This window comes from Stenella coeruleoalba (assembly GCF_951394435.1).
Source record: "Stenella coeruleoalba genome assembly, chromosome: 8".
In the NCBI taxonomy this organism is placed as follows: domain Eukaryota; kingdom Metazoa; phylum Chordata; class Mammalia; order Artiodactyla; family Delphinidae; genus Stenella; species Stenella coeruleoalba.
The window spans coordinates 96,919,770-96,939,558 of record NC_137154.1 but is presented as its reverse complement, the minus strand read 5'-3'; the positions used below and the strand labels follow the sequence as shown (position 1 = coordinate 96,939,558).

Here is a 19,789-nt window from a genome sequence, read left to right as displayed (position 1 = left end):
CCCAGCCCACAATCCAGCGACTGAAAGGTTAATGCCTGCCTCAGCAGGGTGGCCTTCAAAACTCAGCTCCCTCCAGACTGGGTCTGTTCTGATTGGTCAGGGCCATTCCGGTGGCTAAATATTTTGAATACAGTCCCTGCTAACAGACCACAGGCAACCTGAGAAGCCAGCACTGCGGGGCAGGGGGGCGGGGGTGGACCTGCTCAGAGGACCCTGTGGATTTCGCTCCTCCTTTCCGGATGAGCAAAAAGCAGCAGCTGCCCCGTACCTTCGCTTTGGCTTCTAAGGAGCTAGGTTTCGAGCATCCTTAGAAGCGGTCATCCTATCCTGGACATGAGCTCGGGATCACTAGAGCGGGGAGGAAGGCAGCCAAACACAGCTCTCCAAGCTCAAGGTACCTAACCCACAGGAAAGCCTTGCTTCCCGCACCCCCCTCTTCCTCCCTGGGGCCCAGGGCCATCTCAAGTCTAGGCTTCCTCCAAATCAAACTGCCCGGGTTCTACTGCAGAAACAAAGCCCCAGGGCAGACAGCTGGGAAAACAAATGAGGAGCCACAGCAGGATCAGCTGCCCTGGTTTTCCCTTCTAGACCGGTACAGGCTGGAGGGAAGGGGGGTACACATGCACGTGTGTACGCACACTGGTGATACCCATGAAACCAAGACTTCAGCGGCTGCCCTGGAGGACCTAGATTAGACCCCAGTGCAAGCCCCAGTGGCCCTGGGTAACATTTGTGCCCCCTATGAAGCAGGCGACTTATCAGGCAGTTGGCAGACGCTTTGGGCTTTAACCTGCCCTTGTTTGTCTAGAAATCCTGCCTGGCCAGGACCTGGCCTGCTTGATTATGCACAGCTCTGCCCTGAGAATGACATTCTGTCACCGACTCCCAGGTAAGCAGAAAAACAGTCCCCAGCTGCCTGTCACGTGGCAAAGACGCCCAAGCGCTGCATCTCCCAGCCCTCCTGTAGCACAGCCATGGTCCCAAAAGACAGCCCCACGCGGTCACGACAGGTGACGTCCTTACACGCTTGTTGTCCGCAGGACTGTGGTAGAACTGGGCGATCACAGCTTCGCTGCTGTTCCCCTCGCCGAAGTTCAACTTCTCTGAGATTCTCCTGAATGATCTTCCGTAGTCGTAAGACACGTACACCTGGAAGACGGAGGTGGGAAAGAAGAAAAGGATCGGTGAGAAAAGTGGCAGAAAGGCGGCGCCCTCCGCCTCCACTTGCAAACGCGTCCCCTGCGCCCTGAGTGTGGTTCCCAACGGGTCCCTGATACCATGAAATTACAGGTGTGAAGACAACCCACAAAGGAGAAGCAGGCCACCTCTGTGTCTGTCCCCAAGCCAGTGGCCTCTTTTCTGAGGCCACAACAATTCCCTGGAGGGGGAGACGCGCAGACAGAAACCATGATAAGCTCCTCACCACGGCCGGGTTGAGTGTTTAACAAACTACATCCAGAGGCTGAGAAAATGTGATTGTCTGAGGGGAAGGGATTGAGAATTTGTTTTGCCATCTGTTGAAATGTACCCAAAAGGTAATCTAATTCTCATCCTTCTGCTGGGGAGTTCTGTCCTTACAGCATTCCGGACGATTAAAAAAAAAAACAACCCTCATGGGTTTTCACAGAGTAGCCCCAGAGATGAAAAAGAGAGCAGTGCTAAGTGATTAAATATGCACAGAAGCTGCACAGAGGGGTCCCAGAACCCCCCTCCTCCAGCACCCTGACCCTGTAACATGGGAGATTCTGAGTTTAGAGGAACAGCAGGGGGGGCCATGCAGTTGCCAACGGTATTTACTTCTCTCCTGCTTCCGGGTCTCTGGCTCCCCGGTAACCACAGGTATGAAACAGAAGAATAACTTGTGCACTGAGTGTCTACCAGGTGCCCGGAGGCTACCTGAAAGCCATCACACCTCAAGAAAGGGATGGAAGAAATGGAAGTTGTCAGATCGTTTGTCCCTAGACTTTACTACCCAGGCACTGTGAAATTAATACAGTCAGTGAGTTTAAAATGAGCCTGACAGATGAATATAACACTATAATGTTATGAACACTATGAATATAATACTGAGTTAGAATTGGGGAAAGTGTTAAAGTAAAAGGACAGGTGAATCCCAAGAAGAATGGGAACTCGGGACGAACCCCATCGACTCAGCAGCAAACACGTTCTGAGGGGTTCATGGGAGCCAGATACTGCGCTAGACACCAGGCATACAAAGACACGGCCCTTCACACGATGGGCACGTAAACATGTCACTGCTGGTGAACGATGCCCCCACGTGAACAATGAACTACACGGTGTTTGTGCAAAGAAAACCGAGCGCACATGCGGGTTATTAATATTTATTAGATGTCGAGGTTGGAAGAGCACAGATAGAACCTCTGCCAACATCTGCAAGAATTCCTGTTACAAACACACACACTTAAGCACAGCACGTGTTCCCCGACTACCAAACACACGGTGAGGGGCTGCCACAGAAACAGCTTCCTAAATTCAGCAGGTTGAGCGTTCAGAGATCATTTGAGTGGTAGGAAGACCAAGCGGTACTTTCCCACTTCCATCCTCCAGGCCAAGAACAGACACGAAGTGTTCCTTGTTGACATTCAAAGTCACACACAGCAAACTGACGGCTTCTCCAAAAGGGAGCTCAGGCTCCTCCCAGCCCTAGCATCGTCCCCTACACAGATAATCCACTCCGTTACCTCCTCAGAGGCACAAGTGTGATAATAAGCTCACATCGGGGCAGCATTTTTCAGTAACAATACTCTTTTGTATACATCAACTCTCTTCATCTTTAAACCCCCCCCCCCATGAGTGGGTCTCTCCTTTGCCCCTTTCCCTGGACCTGGAACACAGCAGGTACTCAGAAAAGAATTCTGAAATGAATAAATTTCACTATAAACCACAGCCTGAGTAAATGCATGTGTTCTGTGAGTGAACAAAAGAGAGTGAAATGAATGGATCCCTGACTCAGTGAACAACTGTTTACAGTTAAGAGATAAAACTCAGAGAAATGAACGACTAGCCCAAGGTCATGCTGCTAGAAACTGACAAAACTAGGAGGGGTTCCTCCAAGCCCAAGTTCAGCTGACTTTCCACTCTCTCAAGTCAACGTTCTGGGTGAATGTTCTCCTCTGCACGCTTGCATTTCTCTGCTAAAGAGGAAGATCACACACCAAAGCTACAGCCCAGGCACTGGAAGGAACACTGGATGGAGAGAGAAAACACCACCTTGAATGAAGCATGGGGCCTTCCCCGGACACCCCGCCACACCTCTGCATCACCCGCTGGTGGTGGACGTGCGGCCACCCTCAAAACCACAAACCTCGCCCTTAACGTTCTCGTCTGTAAGCAAACTCCATCCCTTTGGGGCTTATACTAAACAGAAGTGAGGAAGGTATGTGAGGGTCCATGCTACGCCTGAGGCTCTCAAACTGCTCATCGGCCTTGCTTCCTTTCTCCAGGCTGGACAACTCCAACACGGTATTTTGAGCCTATCCTCACAATTCTTATCCCTACTTGATCAACAGATCAATAGGGCAAAGGCCAGCTCGGGGCTGTGCACAGCTATTCACCTTCCTCCACAGTGAAGAGCCCTGCAAGGGCCTCTTCCAGTGTTCAGACGAGGCCAAGTGGGCTGATGACCTCATGGCCTCCACACAGCACCCCGGTTGGTACATTCTGGGTCAGGGTTTCTTTCCCTAGCATGCTGCCTCACTCACGGCCCACAGTGAGCTCCAGGTGAACTGAGGCAAACGTCCCCAGGCTCACTCATCCTGTGCTCCTACCGTTTGCTTTGCATCCAGACACAGGTTTCTGCACTAATTAGTCTTCTCTGGCCTCCCCAGGACACTACTCCCTCAACTAAATAAAGAAGAAAGGAGTTCCTCTTTTTTTTTTAATTAAAGTATAGTTGATCTACAGTATTATATGAGTTTCAGGTAGACAACATAGTGATTCAATATTTTTATAGGTTATACTCCATGTAAAGTTATTACAAAACAAGGGCTCTATTTCCCTGTGCTGTACAGCACATCCTTGTGGCTTTATATACAGTAGTCTGTATCTCTTAATTCCACACCCAGTTTCTAAACTGCCAAAAGTTGCTAGTTAGATCAGTCTTACCTCTAAAGATGGTCCTTCAGAGTGAACGGCTTTAAATTACTTCCCCTGTACTTCAAAACCATAAATAATAACGAGAAGGAGGAGGGGAGGGGGAGAAGGGTTGAAGTGTCCAGAAAGCATCTCTGTGTCTGGGGTTGTTCTAAGTACTTTACACCCATACTTCTCAAACTGTAACACGCCTACAAATCACCCAGCAGGACACAGGTCAAAATGCAGACTCAGATTCAGGAAGTCTGGGGTGAGATTAGGGATTCTGCATTTCTAACCACCTCCCACGAAACCCGCACACTGCCGGTCTGCAGACCACCCTTTGGGAAGCAAGATTTTACAAGGACTATCTCACTGATGGATGAGAAAACCAAGGGGAAATGAAGGAATTGGCTCAAGGTCAGACTGCTGATGGATGGTAGAGCCAGGATTCAAACCCACGCATTCTGCTCTCAGACCTGGGGCTCAGCTAGACTCCGGCTCCCACAGGCTACAGGCGCGGGCCCGGCTCCCCTGCCAATCCCCAGGGGCACCAGTCACACCACTCTGGGTACAAGGGCAGTGAGTCCTACCATTCTTGATGCCTCCCCTGGTTGATTCTGGTCTTCTGGTAGACACTATCTCTGGAAAGCTCTTTGGTCAATTATGTGGCAACCGAGTACTTGATAAAATACGTCAGGAGGGTGCAGAAAGGAAGAGGCGGGGACGGTCAAGATAAACACCACCTTCGGTTTCCTTTCATCTACAGGCTTATCACAGAAAAAGACAGGTCCTGCAGGAGCCATGCTTCATGGACTCACACTGGCTACAAGTTCATCGGGATATTCTTTTTTTTTTTTTTCTGTTTAAGAGCAAATCTTCCGGGATTCCAGCTTCCAGATCCATTCCTTTTTTATATACTGAATATGTATGAGTTGGCCGTTCTCCAACTCACACAGTTCCTAATTTGTATAGGTTCTGTTCCTTTTGGATTGCCTACGGGGCCCTGTGAACCGTGCTTCCAGTCTTTAAAGAAAATGTAGATTGTTACTACTCCAGCACCACCTACTCCTGCCTCTGAGTCACAATTTATTTTTGCATTAACTTTCCACATGAGAACGTCTCGGTTTCATCTGCCGGTTCTTTAATGTAGCTTATGCCTTGATGAGGGAAATCTCTGCCGTCCCAATTTATTATCTCCAAGCACGAAGTTTCCTTTCCACTTAATCTTCGCGTATACTTCATTCCAGAATAGTTTATCGTTTCACATGTTCAATGGGTCCTTAGTAAGAATCACCCAAATATTTAGGCAGAGTGAGAACTGGGTTTGGATAGACTGGCAGTATCTGTAGGGTGACCAACCTTCCTGGTTCACCCAAGACTGAGGAGGGCCCCAGGATATAGGACTGTCAGTGCTAAAACTAATGTTGGTCACCGTGGCAACACTACACCCTCACGCACTGACCGAGTACATGATGGGGTCTTAGCCCCAACCCTGCCCCAGACGTGCTGAGTGACCCCATGCAAATCACTGTAATGCTTCTGGGCTCCTGTTTGTACCACAAAACAGTAAAAAGACAGGTCTTCGCCAAAAATACTATCTGCACAAAGAATTTTTAAAATACATTAAAACCCTAAGGAGGATTTCTTAATGCAGGAGGGCAGAGAGCTGTCTCCTGTGCTCAAAAGAGATGCCTCTGAACACAGCGGCCTACGGACTCTCACAGGCCAACAGTCATCAATACACTGCCATCTGTGCTTGCCAACCCTGATCGCATTTATAACTGGGCCAAAGTCACGGCCCCAAACGAGCCTAGCCCTGCACCAGGTCACCGCGCCCAGCCTGGCTGTCAGCTGCAGCGGTTTCCCACCACCACTGCTCAGCACCCCACCCTGGCCCAAGTTACACATCACGATGGCCAGCCCTTCGTCTGCCCTCCCCAGCTGCCCCCATTCAGCCCACCAGAAAACAGCCCCTGGGGTACCCTCTTGTCCCCTACCTTGGAGCACATCCAAACCAGATGGTGGATACAGAGTGAGGGGCCTCATGGAGACCAAATCTAGGCTCAAGAATTTCAAGTATGTCCTCCAGGCTGACGGGACAGTGCTAGCGAAGTCATCAGGGGCTTTCCTCTGGCCAGAGTGCAGAGTGACCGAACCTCCACAACGTGGTTTTCTGTCCACAGCCTCACCCTGACCCGAGGCAGGGGCTGTTCCTCTTCCCCGCGAGGGGAGGTTCGGAGAAGGGGCCACAGACTTTGGACCCGGGGGCTCACTCTGGCCCTCATATATGTTTTACTTGGCCCACACAGGGTTTGTAAAAGCTATACGGCAGCTGCCAACTTGTAAGACTCAGCAGTTTTCACGTAAAAATCCCCACCTCTGAGCTTCTCTCAGAAAATCAGATCCAGCAGCACTGGGCCCTGCATGGCAACCAGAGCTGAGAGCCAGTAACAGCCCAGAAGCTCAAAGTCCCTCCACTTCCCAGTGTCTTATACCCTGAGACCAGGTAGCGTCCACCACCATGTTCAAATCAAGACACCGGTGAATGTTTTTTGAACCTGCATCTCTATCAAAAGTGGGAAAAAGTCCCAGAGGGCCACATACTTCAAGAAAAATGGGAGAGACCCTTCCTCCTTGTGGAGGTGACGAGTGTTATAAACGTGGAGGCAGCTTCGCCCCTGCCTGTTACCCACCTGGCCTCTATCACGGGTCTTTTGAGTGCGTGACCCTCGGTCTAATGTCTTCTAGGTTATTAAACATCGTAAGGTGCCAACTGTGGAAATTAAGAGTCTGAGCGATTCAGATTCAAGGACTCACCCAACTGTAACGGGTTAGAAGAAATCAGCACATGGGAAAGACCCATTCGGTTCCACCTGGCTCCACTGCCGACGGACAGCCCTGCCCAACAACACACTTCCGGCATTCTGCTGAGCAGATGCGACAATCCAGACCACGCCCTCCCACTGCACAAAAGTCACCACACATCACACGGGTCTCCTTGCAACGCCGCCTGCACCACCCTGTGTTCCGCGAAGAAGGGATATATGTTATTTTCCAGATTCTCCCAATTACCCAATATTTTGTCTGGCACGATAACCTTGATGGATGAGAAAAGGGCGTCCTGGCTGCACAGAGGAACGCCCAGAGTGACACCAATACTCACATCGCTGCTCTTGGGCCTCGCCAACGCCAGGCTGTCCCGGGCCAAGGCCACGATGACATTGCTCTTCTCTCCGGCCCAGTGCACCACCATCTGATTGTGGGAATCATTCAGACTAACCTGAAAGAGATCAAACCAACACAGAAATGAGTGACGGCCACCAACTTTCTAAAGCAAGACTCTCTCCCCCTCTGTCATGACTAAGTGCTCACACTTGGAGCACCGGGCCAGGGCGGCCCGTTTTTCCCTCTCTGCAGATTCCACCAGACTCAACTTCCCCAAGAAGAAACACTAGCCCTCTGCTGTGTGGCATTAACCAGATAGCCAAACATCTTCTTCGCAGGCTCTCACTGGCATAACCAATAACTTGGCTTATTTTTGTCCTCTGTGAAATCAACCTCTGGTTATTCTCATCCTTACTCCATACATGGGACATGCACTCTTCAGATCTGAAACCAAAACACTGAAGCATCTTCTTCATTTAAAAAAGGGACACAAGCCGGAAAGACCACATGCTTTCAAACTTCTGTTCAACCTGGTTCTCTCTGGCCTCCAGGTGACGTTGCTTATCCTTAGCTCATAACAAGAAGGAACAAAAGGAAAGCATCAGCTTTATTTAGCTAGTTTTGAAGTATTCCAAGTAAGGAAATATTTTCCAGGACTCCACAGAAATGAGCTTCGGTTTATTGCGAACAGTAGTTCCCAGGCTTCTGGCTTTTGTAAACCAGTAAAATGGAGAAGAATTAGGCAGGCCAGGAGAAGACTGGTCGGCCACCTCTATCTTGCCAGGTAAGAACATTAATGCAAACAGCCACCGTGTCAGAGCGTGGCTGGCTGTTCTCTGGATCTCTGTCCCCGGCCTCCTGAGGACACAGCAGACTGTTGGCCCAGGCCTTACGACGGGGTGTGGCCTTACACGGCCCTGTTTTCTTTCCCTACCTGCAGGCTGCATTCAGTCCCAGAGGAGAGTGGGGCCACAGGACAGAAGGAGCCGAGTCCCCGAGGAGAAGGCCCTCCACTTGTTTTGAACTTCTCATAATGGGGAGATGCATTCACACCACTGAGCTCCTGGGATTCACCTGTTACGCAGCCGCCCCCTTCAAAGCAACACAACCACCATCTAGAATCACCGCCGTGTTCCAAAGCAACACGACCACCATCTAGAATCACCGCCGTGTTCCAAAGCAACACGACCACCATCTAGAATCACCGCCGTGTTCCAAAGCAACACGACCACCATCTAGAATCACCGCCGTGTTCCAAAGAAAGGACATTTTAACACAGAAAACTGAGGAAAACGAAAGATAGACTCTCAGAATCAAGAACAGTTCTTTCTGATAGGTTCTGCTTTATGAAAAGCTAACTCCATTCCTCTTATTTTTCCTTTCACCCGTCACTGACGGACAGTTCAAGGGCTGGCATCTTGGCACACCTGAGGCAACCGTTTCACCCCCCCCGCTCCGTGTGGGAAGAGCCAACTGATGACCACACACAAAAATTCTGAGAGCTGGTGTCAACGTTCAGGACAAAACCCCCCCAAAAATCCGGAGCACAAGCAATGCCTGGGAGAGCCTATTCCACCGGCCCCTTCAACCTCGGCTTGTCTCGGGCACAGGAGAAGGAACTCGAGCTTCTGGACCCCGAGGAGCCTCTGCACAGTCCACCTGCACGCTTCCCCACCCTCACCCTACCGCGCCCACCCCACCTCCCGGACTGATGCAAAGTACACACCTGAGCTGATGGGCCCTCAGAGCAGAAAACCCTCCCCTCCCCTCCCCCCTCCCCCCTCCCCCCTCCCCCCTCCCTCCACAGCTGCTTTCTCCTTTCCCCTCCTCATCCCGCCCACTCCTTATAGTGCTCTCAGACTGTCTGAAGGGAGAAGGGAAACACCTGTGCCACCAACTTGGCTGACAGAATAACAAAAGAGCTAATCCTTAACTACATTGCTTTGGGTCTTAAGCACCTGCACCTAATTTGATCCAGGACCCAAGCTCTTTGGGGAAACAGGTGAAATGAGGCCTCTTTAAAGAAAAAGCCCCTGGATTTTTTTTTTTTTTAGGAAAATATGTCATTCCAAAACATTCCTTCTCACTCCCAGAGAGGTAAGTCCAGGCAAGCATCGACAGAGACGTGCAAATAAAAAATAGAAATAAGCAAATTATTGAGCCCAGATGCTCGGGGGAAAGTAGCTAAGGGAATCGCCACCAGCTGCAGAGCCTTCCTCCAGCCCTCCCTCTCCCCCTCTCCTGCCAGCCCTCGCCTCTGGGAAGAATCTGGAAGCATCTATGGATCAGAAGCCCACCAGGCAAAGGTGCCCTGGGAACTCAGGCTAACAGCCTTCTCCCTCCAAAACATCCTCACCCTTAGAACCAGAGGGTAACAAATTGAGGATTTATGCAAATGTCAGTCGATAAAGGATTTGGAACCTGGAAGAATCACTAAGTTCATCCAGGGTCTGAGATTTAAAGCCCAGCAATGTTGCACTCAGGCAACCTCAGAACAGCCCCATGGGCAGGTTCACAATCAAGTAACGCTTGGAGCAGGTTACAAAGCCTACAGTGATCAGAGCGGGAACAAGGACTGAACACAACTTGCTAAAGTCTTTCTATTCAGAGGACGTGAGATTTATGGGGCCCCCTCAACCAATCCTAGGAGAGGTGAAGGGGTGAGAGCAGCACAAAGGAGGCATCCGAACATCCAGGGGCTTTTTTTACAAAGGAAGCCCAGAAGGCGAGCTTGGTGAAACACCTTTAAAAAAAAAAAAAAAGATTTTATTAGATGTCCCTTTCACTCCTAAAAGGGTAGCCCAGTGGGGAGAAAAAAAAAATCTCAGGCAAGGAACGGCTTGTCCAAGGGCCACCAGGCAACTCACACAACAGCTCAGCTCCTTCCCTTGGCGGGATGTCAGCGCGCGCCGCGCACCTCCTGGTCAGGGGGTAACTCCCTGGGGAGCTGCCTGCCTGGCTGAGGCTGACCCCCACTAAAGCCCAGGTGCCCACCCCCCCACAGCACAGTGCAGAGTCAGCTGTGGGAATCCACCACGCACCAGGCAGGCTGGCAAGCTGTCCGGTTGACTAAGGCAAAGACATCATCGCGCTCTCTGGCCTCACTTTCCGCCTCTGCATCTCCCCTTGGTCTCCATCCCCTCGTCCCCACCCCAGGAGAAAGGGAAGCTGTCAAAGCAGGCCCTCCATGGACAGGGACCAGGCAACCAGAGGTGCAAGAGTGGCCCCCAGCGATCATAACACCTGCAGGTGCCAGTGCTGGGTCCCTGCACTTTGTGGGTGGTTTCCGGTTCGTTTGGGTCCTCTTCCATCACCAGGGATTTCCTCCTGGCTTCAGCCCCTAGCCTCCCCCATCACCAGCCCTCTGGCGCAGCTGCAGGCTTCCCGATTTCCGGATCACTCCTATCAGCCTTGCTCACTCGGGTCCCAAAGACCGCATGGAGAGGAGTGGGCACATACGGACCCAGAAGACACCAGTCTGGGAGGGAGTGAGAGCCATGGGAGGGTGGCTTTTCGACAACAACGTAACCTTGATGTGCAGTCAGCTGTAACTACAACCCCGGGGCGTGAACAACCTTCCCTCTCCGATCTCCAGCTCACAGGCCGTAGCTGGAGCTCGATAAATGAGCCACAATTCATCGGAGCTGTAATAAAGCAGCAGGGAGGGGGCCCAACGCCTCCCCCTCAGAAGGCAAACAGGAAAATCACATGCCACAGAAGTCTCTGCACAGAGAAACTGCCTCATAAACAACAAACAGCACCGGGGTCGCAGCTTCAGGCCTCTGCGAAGATCACAGGCAGATCGTTAAGAGTCAAGGTAGCCCCCCCACAAGCCACCCGGTTCAGGGGTCCCAAACCCAGCTAACAACCAGAGACCCCAGAGAGGCCCCACCCCAGTCCTACTGATTCAGAACCCTCTGACTGGGGCCCAGGAATCGGTATTTTTAAAGGACACGCCCCTGGTGTCTCAAATGTAGCTTATTTAGGGAACGATGAATCTAGTTCACTCCCTTCCTCCGGGCAGAACGTGAATGACAGTGGCTGGAAGACTCACTCTTTCTGTGAGGGTTTGTCTTTGGGTGTCCTGGGTAGCTGTTAAAACCCTATGATCTACTGACGTGTGCCACAACATGGAGGAGCCTCAAAAACACTACGTTAAGGGAAGGAAGCCAGACACGAAAGTCACATGTTACGTGATCCCACTTATACGAAATATCCAGAGCAGGTAAGTCCACAGAGACGGAAAGCAGGTTGCTGGTTGCCAGGGGCTGGGGGGAGGGGGGATAGAGAGTGACTGTCTAAAGGGTAAGAGGCGTTATTCTGGAGTGATGAAAATGGTTTGGGGGATTCCCTGGTGGCGCAGTGGTTGACAGTCCGCCTGCCGATGCAGGGGACACGTGTTCGTGCCCCAGTCCAGGAAGATCCCACATGCCGCGGAGCGGCTGGGCCCGTGAGCCATGGCCGCTGAGCCTGCGCGTCCGGAGCCTGTGCTCTGCAACGGGAGATGCCACAGCAGTGAGAGGCCTGTTTACTGCAAAAAAATTAAAAATTAAAAATTAAAAAAAAAAAAGAAAATGGTTTGGAACGGGATAGAGGTGGTGGTGGCAATAACATCGTGAATGTACTAAAGGCCACCGGATTGAATTGTTCCCTTTAAGTGAATTTCATCTCAATTTTTTTAAAAGCCTCTGTCTATAACCTGCAAAGAACCTTACACTTCTCAATTGCTGATGCAAATACCTAGGAGCTCCCACTCGTAAGAAATTCTTCTTTCCCCCACCTCGGTCCTTCATGCTACCAAAAGATGCAGCTCGGGTGAGTCATGGAGAAGGCAGGCTGAGGAGTGGGTCTCTGGTCAAAGCAATCCTTCAAAATGCTGTAAGCGGCATCTGCAAAGCCACAGCATCCCTGCGGGCCTGGTCCCTGGTCCCTGGTCCCTGGCTGGAGCAATGGCCATACGCTCAGGGCTAGCATCCACTTCGCAGTTCACAACAGTCATCACCTGGGTCCCCATCAACCCACACATTGTCTCAGTCTCCTGGCAGGCCCTGGCGTTCCAAAGAGGTTAAGTGTTTTGCTTCACTCTTCAGAGAGGGGCAAGAAGCTGCTGCCACCCAAGCTCCAAGCTCTGGGTTGTTAGAAATAGAAGGAAGACAAAGAAATTGCTTGTTGTGGAAGGTGGTGACTGCTTATACACTGAGGCCCACTAAGGGCTAGGTACCCTTTGGGGCTCTTTACTCACTTCTCACCTGTCAAGAGTACACAGAGCAGGGGGCTTCCCTGGTGGCGCAGTGGTTGAGAGTCCACCTGCCGATGCAGGGGACGCGGGTTCGTGCCCCGGTCTGGGAAGATCCCACATGCCACGGAGCGGCTGGGCCCGTGAGCCATGGCCGCTGAGCCTGCGCGTCCGGAGCCTGTGCTCCACAACGGGAGAGGCCACAACAGTGAGAGGCCCGCGTACCGCAAAAAAAAAAAAAAAAAAGAGTACACAGAGCACTTCTGGGGGAAATCAGCGGACAAGTCTGACAAGTAATAAGAAATTTACAATAAAACCCACCAAAATCTGTATAGTCATTGAGTCTTATTCAGAAGGATGGGGGCCCTCAATGCAAGGGGTCTCATGCCATCTCCATTCATTTCTTCTGCCATTACGTCTCTCAAATTGGTCAAACCCAAAGATCAGGATGTCCTAGACACCCACAGCCTGTGGTCCTCACCACTCCTTCTTTCCAGAACACAGGATGAGAAGGACAAATAAGGCAGCCTGGTTCATTCCACTGCCTCACTAGCACTGAAATACAAGGAAGCATTTTTAAAATTCTACAGTGAAGTATAAAACGAATATCCTGTCCTGCAGCTGCAAGGACAGACGCAGCTGCTAAATCCTCGGAACTGCAGGATGGACCTGAGGAAACCAAAGACAGACACGCAAGGTCCAAGCATAACAAGGTTTCTCAGACCATCTGTTTGCACGACCTAAATGCTGGTTATGCAAATCGCCCCTCCATGTCCCCTTTTGAGACTGTGTTCCCACTATATTTAGTAAGCTCATTTCCCTCCCTGGACTCTCCACCTCCAAAGGAGAGCTGAAATCTAGTTTAAGAGCTCCCTGCAGAGAGGCCCTGTCCTGGCCTCTCCACTCATCTCACTGATGCTTCACCCAGAGAATTCGTTAACTACTTCTCTGATCAATGCAGGCTGCCCATTTCACAGACAAGGAAACAAAGGGAGAAAGACCTCAGACTAAAAAACTTAGCATTTCACTATAATCTCCTTAACTAGAGTAATGAGCTCTCTTTAGATTTATTTATATGCCTCTTCCTGACTTACAGCATCAGCTCGGGGAGACTTTAGTTCTGATTAATCTTCGGCAAGTAGGATCCACCTCTACCTGCCACTCCCTCCTGGTGAAACCCACTTTGTCATTTAGCAAATAGCCCGCTCTGCTGCTCTGGGAGGGCTCCCTATAAAAAAAAAAAACTGTGAAAAATCTCTTTGTCATGAAAATAATCACCCCTTAATTCACCAGTTGGCAAGTAAGAAAAAGAAGAAACTATCTGGGCCAGAAGGAACCTCAGGGAACATCTAAACCACCTTCCACACCTTGCAGATGGGGTTAAACCCAAAGAAAGATCTAGAGGTGGGGTTTCCATCTGCCTTAAAACCCAGGACCGCAGAGTGGGGCACACAGCACTGAGAGCACAGCAAGCCCCTCACCGGTGTTTACGGGCTGCTGGACACACTGAACCAGGACTAGCCTTAAATCAGGATTCACCTGTGTAGGACGGTTCCAGAACATCCACTTTCCCTGACCCTCCACTTGGGCTCTGCAGCTCCACCATAAATAGCCCCCCACCTCATTCATTCAGTAGAGATTTACTGAGCCCTTACTACCTACCAGGTGCTCTACTAGGTGTTAAAAAAACAGCAGACTTCTAGGTCCTGCCTCATGACTCTTAGATCAGTAGGGGAAACAAACGTTAAACAATTAATTTCATGAATAATACTTACAGATGTTAAATGTGGGAGCCGGGGGGGCATAACCAAGTGCAGGGCTGCACTGAAGACAAGACCCCCAGTGGGTACCACAAGGATGAAGAGGGAGGAGTCCAGGGCAAAAGGGATGGAGAACAGAAAAGACAGATGCAGAGGAAGAACAGAGCGAAATCCAGGAACGGGCAGGGACTTGGAACTTGACAAATTTGAAAAGTTAAAAGTGAACTGGTGTAGCCAGGAGAGCCAAGGAAAGGGTGGCATTATATGCGCTCTCTAGGTTTTGAAGGCGGAACAAAAGAGATCACAGCCACCGGACCCCTGGCTGAAAGCAAGGCTTTCACTGGAATATTTACAAGAGGGAAAGGTGCTACCGTAAATCTGAGACAAGTCAGAGGCTTGGGTTTGAGTCCTGGTCTCGCCGACTGATGGGCTGCGCAACTTGGGGGACATCCCTTCGCCTTTTGGAGCCTCAAGATACTCATCTGTGACCTGAGAAGAATAATAAGGCTTCCCTGAAGATGTGTGACACCACAGAGCCAGTGGAAAGTTCTGCTCGAACCAGCACCACCCTATGAGCAACAGCCACACAATTCAGGGTCTTGCCAACCAGAATGGCAGCAACATCCCAGCTGCCCACCAGCCTGGCCACAGAAGGTGCCCTGGATACTTCTGCTTTATTAACAAAGGAGGGAAAATTCACTGTGTTGACATGTACTGGAAAAGCTCTGCAGGGGGAAAGTTATTCTTTGGCAAAGTGGATTTCTTAGGGATGTCAAAAGGGGAGAGAGACAAAATTATTACAGAATAAAAATATGTGCCGGGATTTTTTTAATGTATGGATGCCTCTTATTAAGATTTAGTCTTTAATAGTGATCCTGGCAACTAGTCCTCCCTAGAAAACAAATAAAGACTTCCTTTCATATTGCTAAAAAAAAATTTTTAAATAAATAAATAAGGCTCACCTTCAAATCAAAAGAGATCTTATCCATGAATATATTTCATAAACTTCAAAATGCTAAAACGTTATCTCCTCTTGTTACTGGTATGGTCTTTATACCAAAATAAACCATATTCTTCACAAAATGGCAGCATATCAACAACTACCATGAGCAGCATCAGGGTTGGAACACTGAGGCCTGAGAGCAGGAAGTAACAACATACATAAACTGGTGAAACACTGTACGTCCGGGTCAAGCTCAGAAGCCAGTCATGGAGACCTCCCTAGTGGCGCAGTGGTTAAGAATCTGCCTGCCAATGCAGGGGACATGGGTCCGAGCCCTGGTCCAGGAAGATCCCACATGCCATGGAGCAAGTAAGCCTGTGCACCACCGCTACTGAGCCTGTGCTCTGGAGCCCGCGAGCCACACCTACTGAGGCCGTGTGCCACAACTATGGAGCCCGTGTGCCACAACTACTGAGCCTGCGCTCTAGAGCCCGCGAGCCACAACTACTGAGGCCGTGTGCCACAACTACTGAACCTGCACTTTAGAGCCCGTGCTCCACAACAAGAGAAGCCACTGCAATGAGAAACCCACACACTGCAACGAAGAGTAGCCCCCGCTCACCGCAACTAGAGAAAGCCCGTGCGCAGCAACGAAGACCCAAGGCAGCCAAAAATAAATAAATTAATAAATTTATTTTAAAAAAAGAAGACAGTTGTGGCCAAGCCCTGCGCTCAGGCAGCCTTCCCCTCACTCCACAACCAAGATTCGAAACCTGGGGAAACCCAAGCTCTGGTTCCCAAGGCTCCAACGAACCATCCAACACAGAGGTGGCACTGATTTCTAGCATCTCCCTCGCCCCAAGGGGAAAATATTTACATGACATCCCAGAACCAAACGCCTCAAGACCTCACCTTACCAGTGGTTTAAACACAACAGCAAGGTCAACCTTTCAGTCCTGTGAGATGCCTCTGCTACCAGGAGGGCAGAAGCCCCTCGGGCCCCACCCCCACGCAGCTTAACTCCCCAACCCTGTGAGGACAGCCTTTCTCCTCCATCCAGCTCTCCACATCCACTCCCGAATTCTTCCCCTCTCCAGGTCCGAGGCTCGTTTCTGCAGGAACCCCTGCATCACCTCCACAGCAGCACACCTCACCCAATCCAGCAAACTACGTGCACAGTTAACTGCAGGATTTTTTTTAAAGAACTATTCAGAGAACTTCAGGGCACTAAATATATACAGATGAGGTAAGTTATAGGTACAGTCTCATGTTACCCAATTAATGGAGCACAGCTTTAAAACATTTCAAGTCTCTTCCAAACCCTCCCCCAGCCTCACAGGCCCCACCCACCCACCTCTGTCCACTGTCCCCACTCCCTGCCATGGGCAACTTCCTCTGCTGGGACCCTGGGGCAGGTCTTCTCCCCAGGCCCCTGGCATAGACCCACATGGAAACGTCTTGCCTGTATCCTCTGGGTTAACAGAGAAATAGAGTCCTTTACTATCTGGGCCCCTCCCCCATACAGATGTACCCACGCCAGGCTCCCCAGAGACAGTCCCTAAACTGGCTTTTACTCCAGGGTTATTTTTAACCCTGGCCCTCCAAGCTCCATCAGATTATACCAGCTTCTCCCAATTTCTTCTGGACACAGAGGTTTCCTAAGAGTGAAGAATTTCACCCTGACACTATTCAGCTCCCCAGACCATCAAAGTAGACTGGATCTCACCTCAGTCCCAGCTAACACATTAAAATCTCCATTCACGACCCACCCACTGGCTCAAACCCTCATTTATTTATGGAAGAATCAACCCAGCCATCTTCCCCCCTTCAATCCAGTTATTTGGAGGCAGAGGGTTTCTATTCAACAGGCTATTCTCTTTTCTACATAAAAGATGCAGTATTGGTTAAAAAACAAAAACAAAGGGAGGGGGAGGGAGATAATAAACCACTCGTTGGTCCCTACACGGCACAAAACACGAATATAAGATAACAAGTACATCTTTTTATTGCCCTTGTCTGCCACTCCAATTTGGGACGTAATCACATCAGCCTGCCTTTCTGAGAATTTGTAGTGGTGTTTTTAATCTAATTCAGGGGACTGGAGATAAATCATGGTGAAGGGTCCCAATTTGCCGAGCCGAGCGCCTGCAGCTGCAGCGGCGGGCGGGGTTAGAGGGCCGGCGGGAGGCGGGGGTCCCAGGCGGTGATGAAGACCACACGCCCACGCCCACGCCCACACTGTTTGTCTTCACGCCAGCCTGCAGGGCTGCAGGGACGGAAGACAGACCTGGCTGCGTTGAGGGAAGACAAGGTGAGCCCAGGAAGCGGAGGGCGGGGGTGGGGAGGCGGCCCCCACGTTAAGGCACCAGGTACAGCTTTCTCGGCTAAACAGATGCGCAGGGTCTGCACACCGCCCGGGCCGCGTGGGCTGTCTGGGCAAAGCCACATCAAAAGTGAAGGCACACAGGTCAGCCTTCAGTGCCCAGGTCCCTGATGGGAGGAGACAGCTGTGCAGAGGCAGCTGCTAAGATGAACAGGGCACCCACGGCACCCTCCACCACACCCCCTGATGCAGCCCTACCCGGGAAAGAAAGGCCAGGGTCTTCCCCACACTCAACCTGGCAGCCAGCAGCCCTCAACTCTCGCTTTCCCTCCCCTGTTTGTGGTGGAAACAAAGACAGGCCTTGCTGTGGTTACAAGCTTCTCCCCCGGGTGAAGCACCAGTTGCCACCACTGGGAAAGGGAACTTCACACAACCGCTTAAAGCTATGCTGTCCAAGGGCCACGTGGGGCCGTTTAAACTTAAATTTAACTCGATGAAAGTTCAACAAAAGGAAAATAAATTCAATTCTTCGGTCATACCAGCCACATGTCAAGCCTCAACTGCCACAGATGGCTAGTGGACACCCTGGCCAGCACAGATCCAGAATATTTCCGTCATGGCGGGAAGATCCGTTGAAGAGAAGACCTGACACGAGGTCAGGAAGATAAACCCTTCCAGCTCCTGGCCAGAAGCGGTGACATGACCATGGATGTTACCATGATTATTAACAATTACGCAGTGGAAAACAGAATTTTGTAATTATTTTTAACTCCCTGTTGTGTTCAGGGCTACAAAAGTCATGTGACTTATGAAGTCCTATTTTTATGGAACCCAGCCCAAAACGCTCAGAGCATTCCTCATGTTACAATAAAAAGCTGAGGGTCTCACAATAACACGGGAGGAAATCCAAATCTTGATCTTAATCAGCAGTCCGCCCACCTTCTGATTTACAGCATCATCAGCCACTGGGATGCTAGAAGGCTGCCCGTGCCACTACTTCGAAGACCCAAGGTTCACAGGTCGATAAACCAGTCAATTAGGTCGAAATTAACTGCAGCTCATTTTAAACTGAGGGAAGTTGATTTCTGCATTTACACGGCTGGACTGAATATGCCACGTGCCAAGAGATTCTGGCATACCTAGGGAATGCACAGGAAGGTTCTGTGCTCCACAAAGATGCCTCAGCCCTGCAGCCCAGACCACTTCTGCTGAAATACTAATGAAATATGCAAACGAAAATGCAGTGAGCTCTCCTTTACGTTCCATCACACCTGAACCTAAAAAAAATGGAGGAAAGGTTACTATAATACCTCGTTTTAATATATTTCTACGTGGTCAACTCTCAAATTATCTACATCTGAATTATTATCAAAAATTCTAAACTCCAAACTGGCTTTCCCTAACACATGTATGCCGGTCATTTTGTATATCAGCTGCTCAAAGAATGCAAACTCATTTTAATATTCACCTAAGCAAAATTTAATCAGGAAGGTAAACTGATCCTTAAAAAAAAAAAACACTAAATAAATACATAGCAAAGGCAAATAGGTTATTCTTTGGGTTACCTGCTCTCCAGGTTATCTGCATGCTCCTGTGTCTGTCCATTACAGGGGACAGTACAAGGCTTGTCTCCATCCATCCTTGGCCCTCGGATTAAACAATGACACTACCAAGATGGCTGTCATCTCTAAGGAGGAACAGCCCAAAATACGACAATGAAATGTTCCTACAACATCCATTTTTTTGCTTTGGGATGTTCACTGCTGTTAGAATCTGCCTCCTGGATCCCAGGTCTCAAAGCAGTTTATTAAGCATACTATTGACTCCACTTTCCAGAATCTAAAGAAAACATTTTCTAAAAGAACATGAGTTAAAGTCAAGATCCGTGATCTCAGTATTCTGATGTTCTCACAAACCTGGGCGCTACATCTCTAAGGAACTGCCCTCCAGCACCTTTCCAAGTGACAAGAGGGCTACGTAATGCTGCTCTCCTGGCCCTGGCTGGCCGGAATCCTTGAAGTGGACTGGTATTTCCCACCCTGGCCTGGAGGAAAAGTAACAATCTATTTTATACTATGACACTTCAGGTAGCTCCCTTCCCATTGACAGTAATTATGCCATAAATATATTTTGGAGCTGATGTCATTATTCATGATATCAGGGGCTGGGGATAATAGAAAGCCGCTGATATTTCAAGTTTGAAATTTTATGTCCATATATGTTACATATGTGTAGAATGTTTTTGGAAGGACGTACAAAAATCTGAT

At 50.0% G+C, this 19,789-nt stretch overlaps 1 protein-coding gene across 4 annotated transcripts in view; it reads right to left on the bottom strand.

Moving 5' to 3' along the window:
• SORL1 (sortilin related receptor 1) overlaps positions 1 to 19,789 on the bottom strand; it is a 255,232-nt gene that overhangs the window by 136,305 nt on the left and 99,138 nt on the right. For all 4 annotated transcript variants that reach the window (XM_079930365.1, XM_079930366.1, XM_079930364.1 and 1 more), the window contains exons 2-3: positions 7,259 to 7,375; positions 1,024 to 1,149 (exon numbers count right to left, since the gene is read on the bottom strand). In XM_079930365.1, coding sequence (XP_079786491.1) covers positions 1,024 to 1,149; positions 7,259 to 7,348 — 216 coding nt within the window. In that variant the 5' untranslated portion in view covers positions 7,349 to 7,375. The remainder of the gene's footprint in view (positions 1 to 1,023; positions 1,150 to 7,258; positions 7,376 to 19,789) is intronic.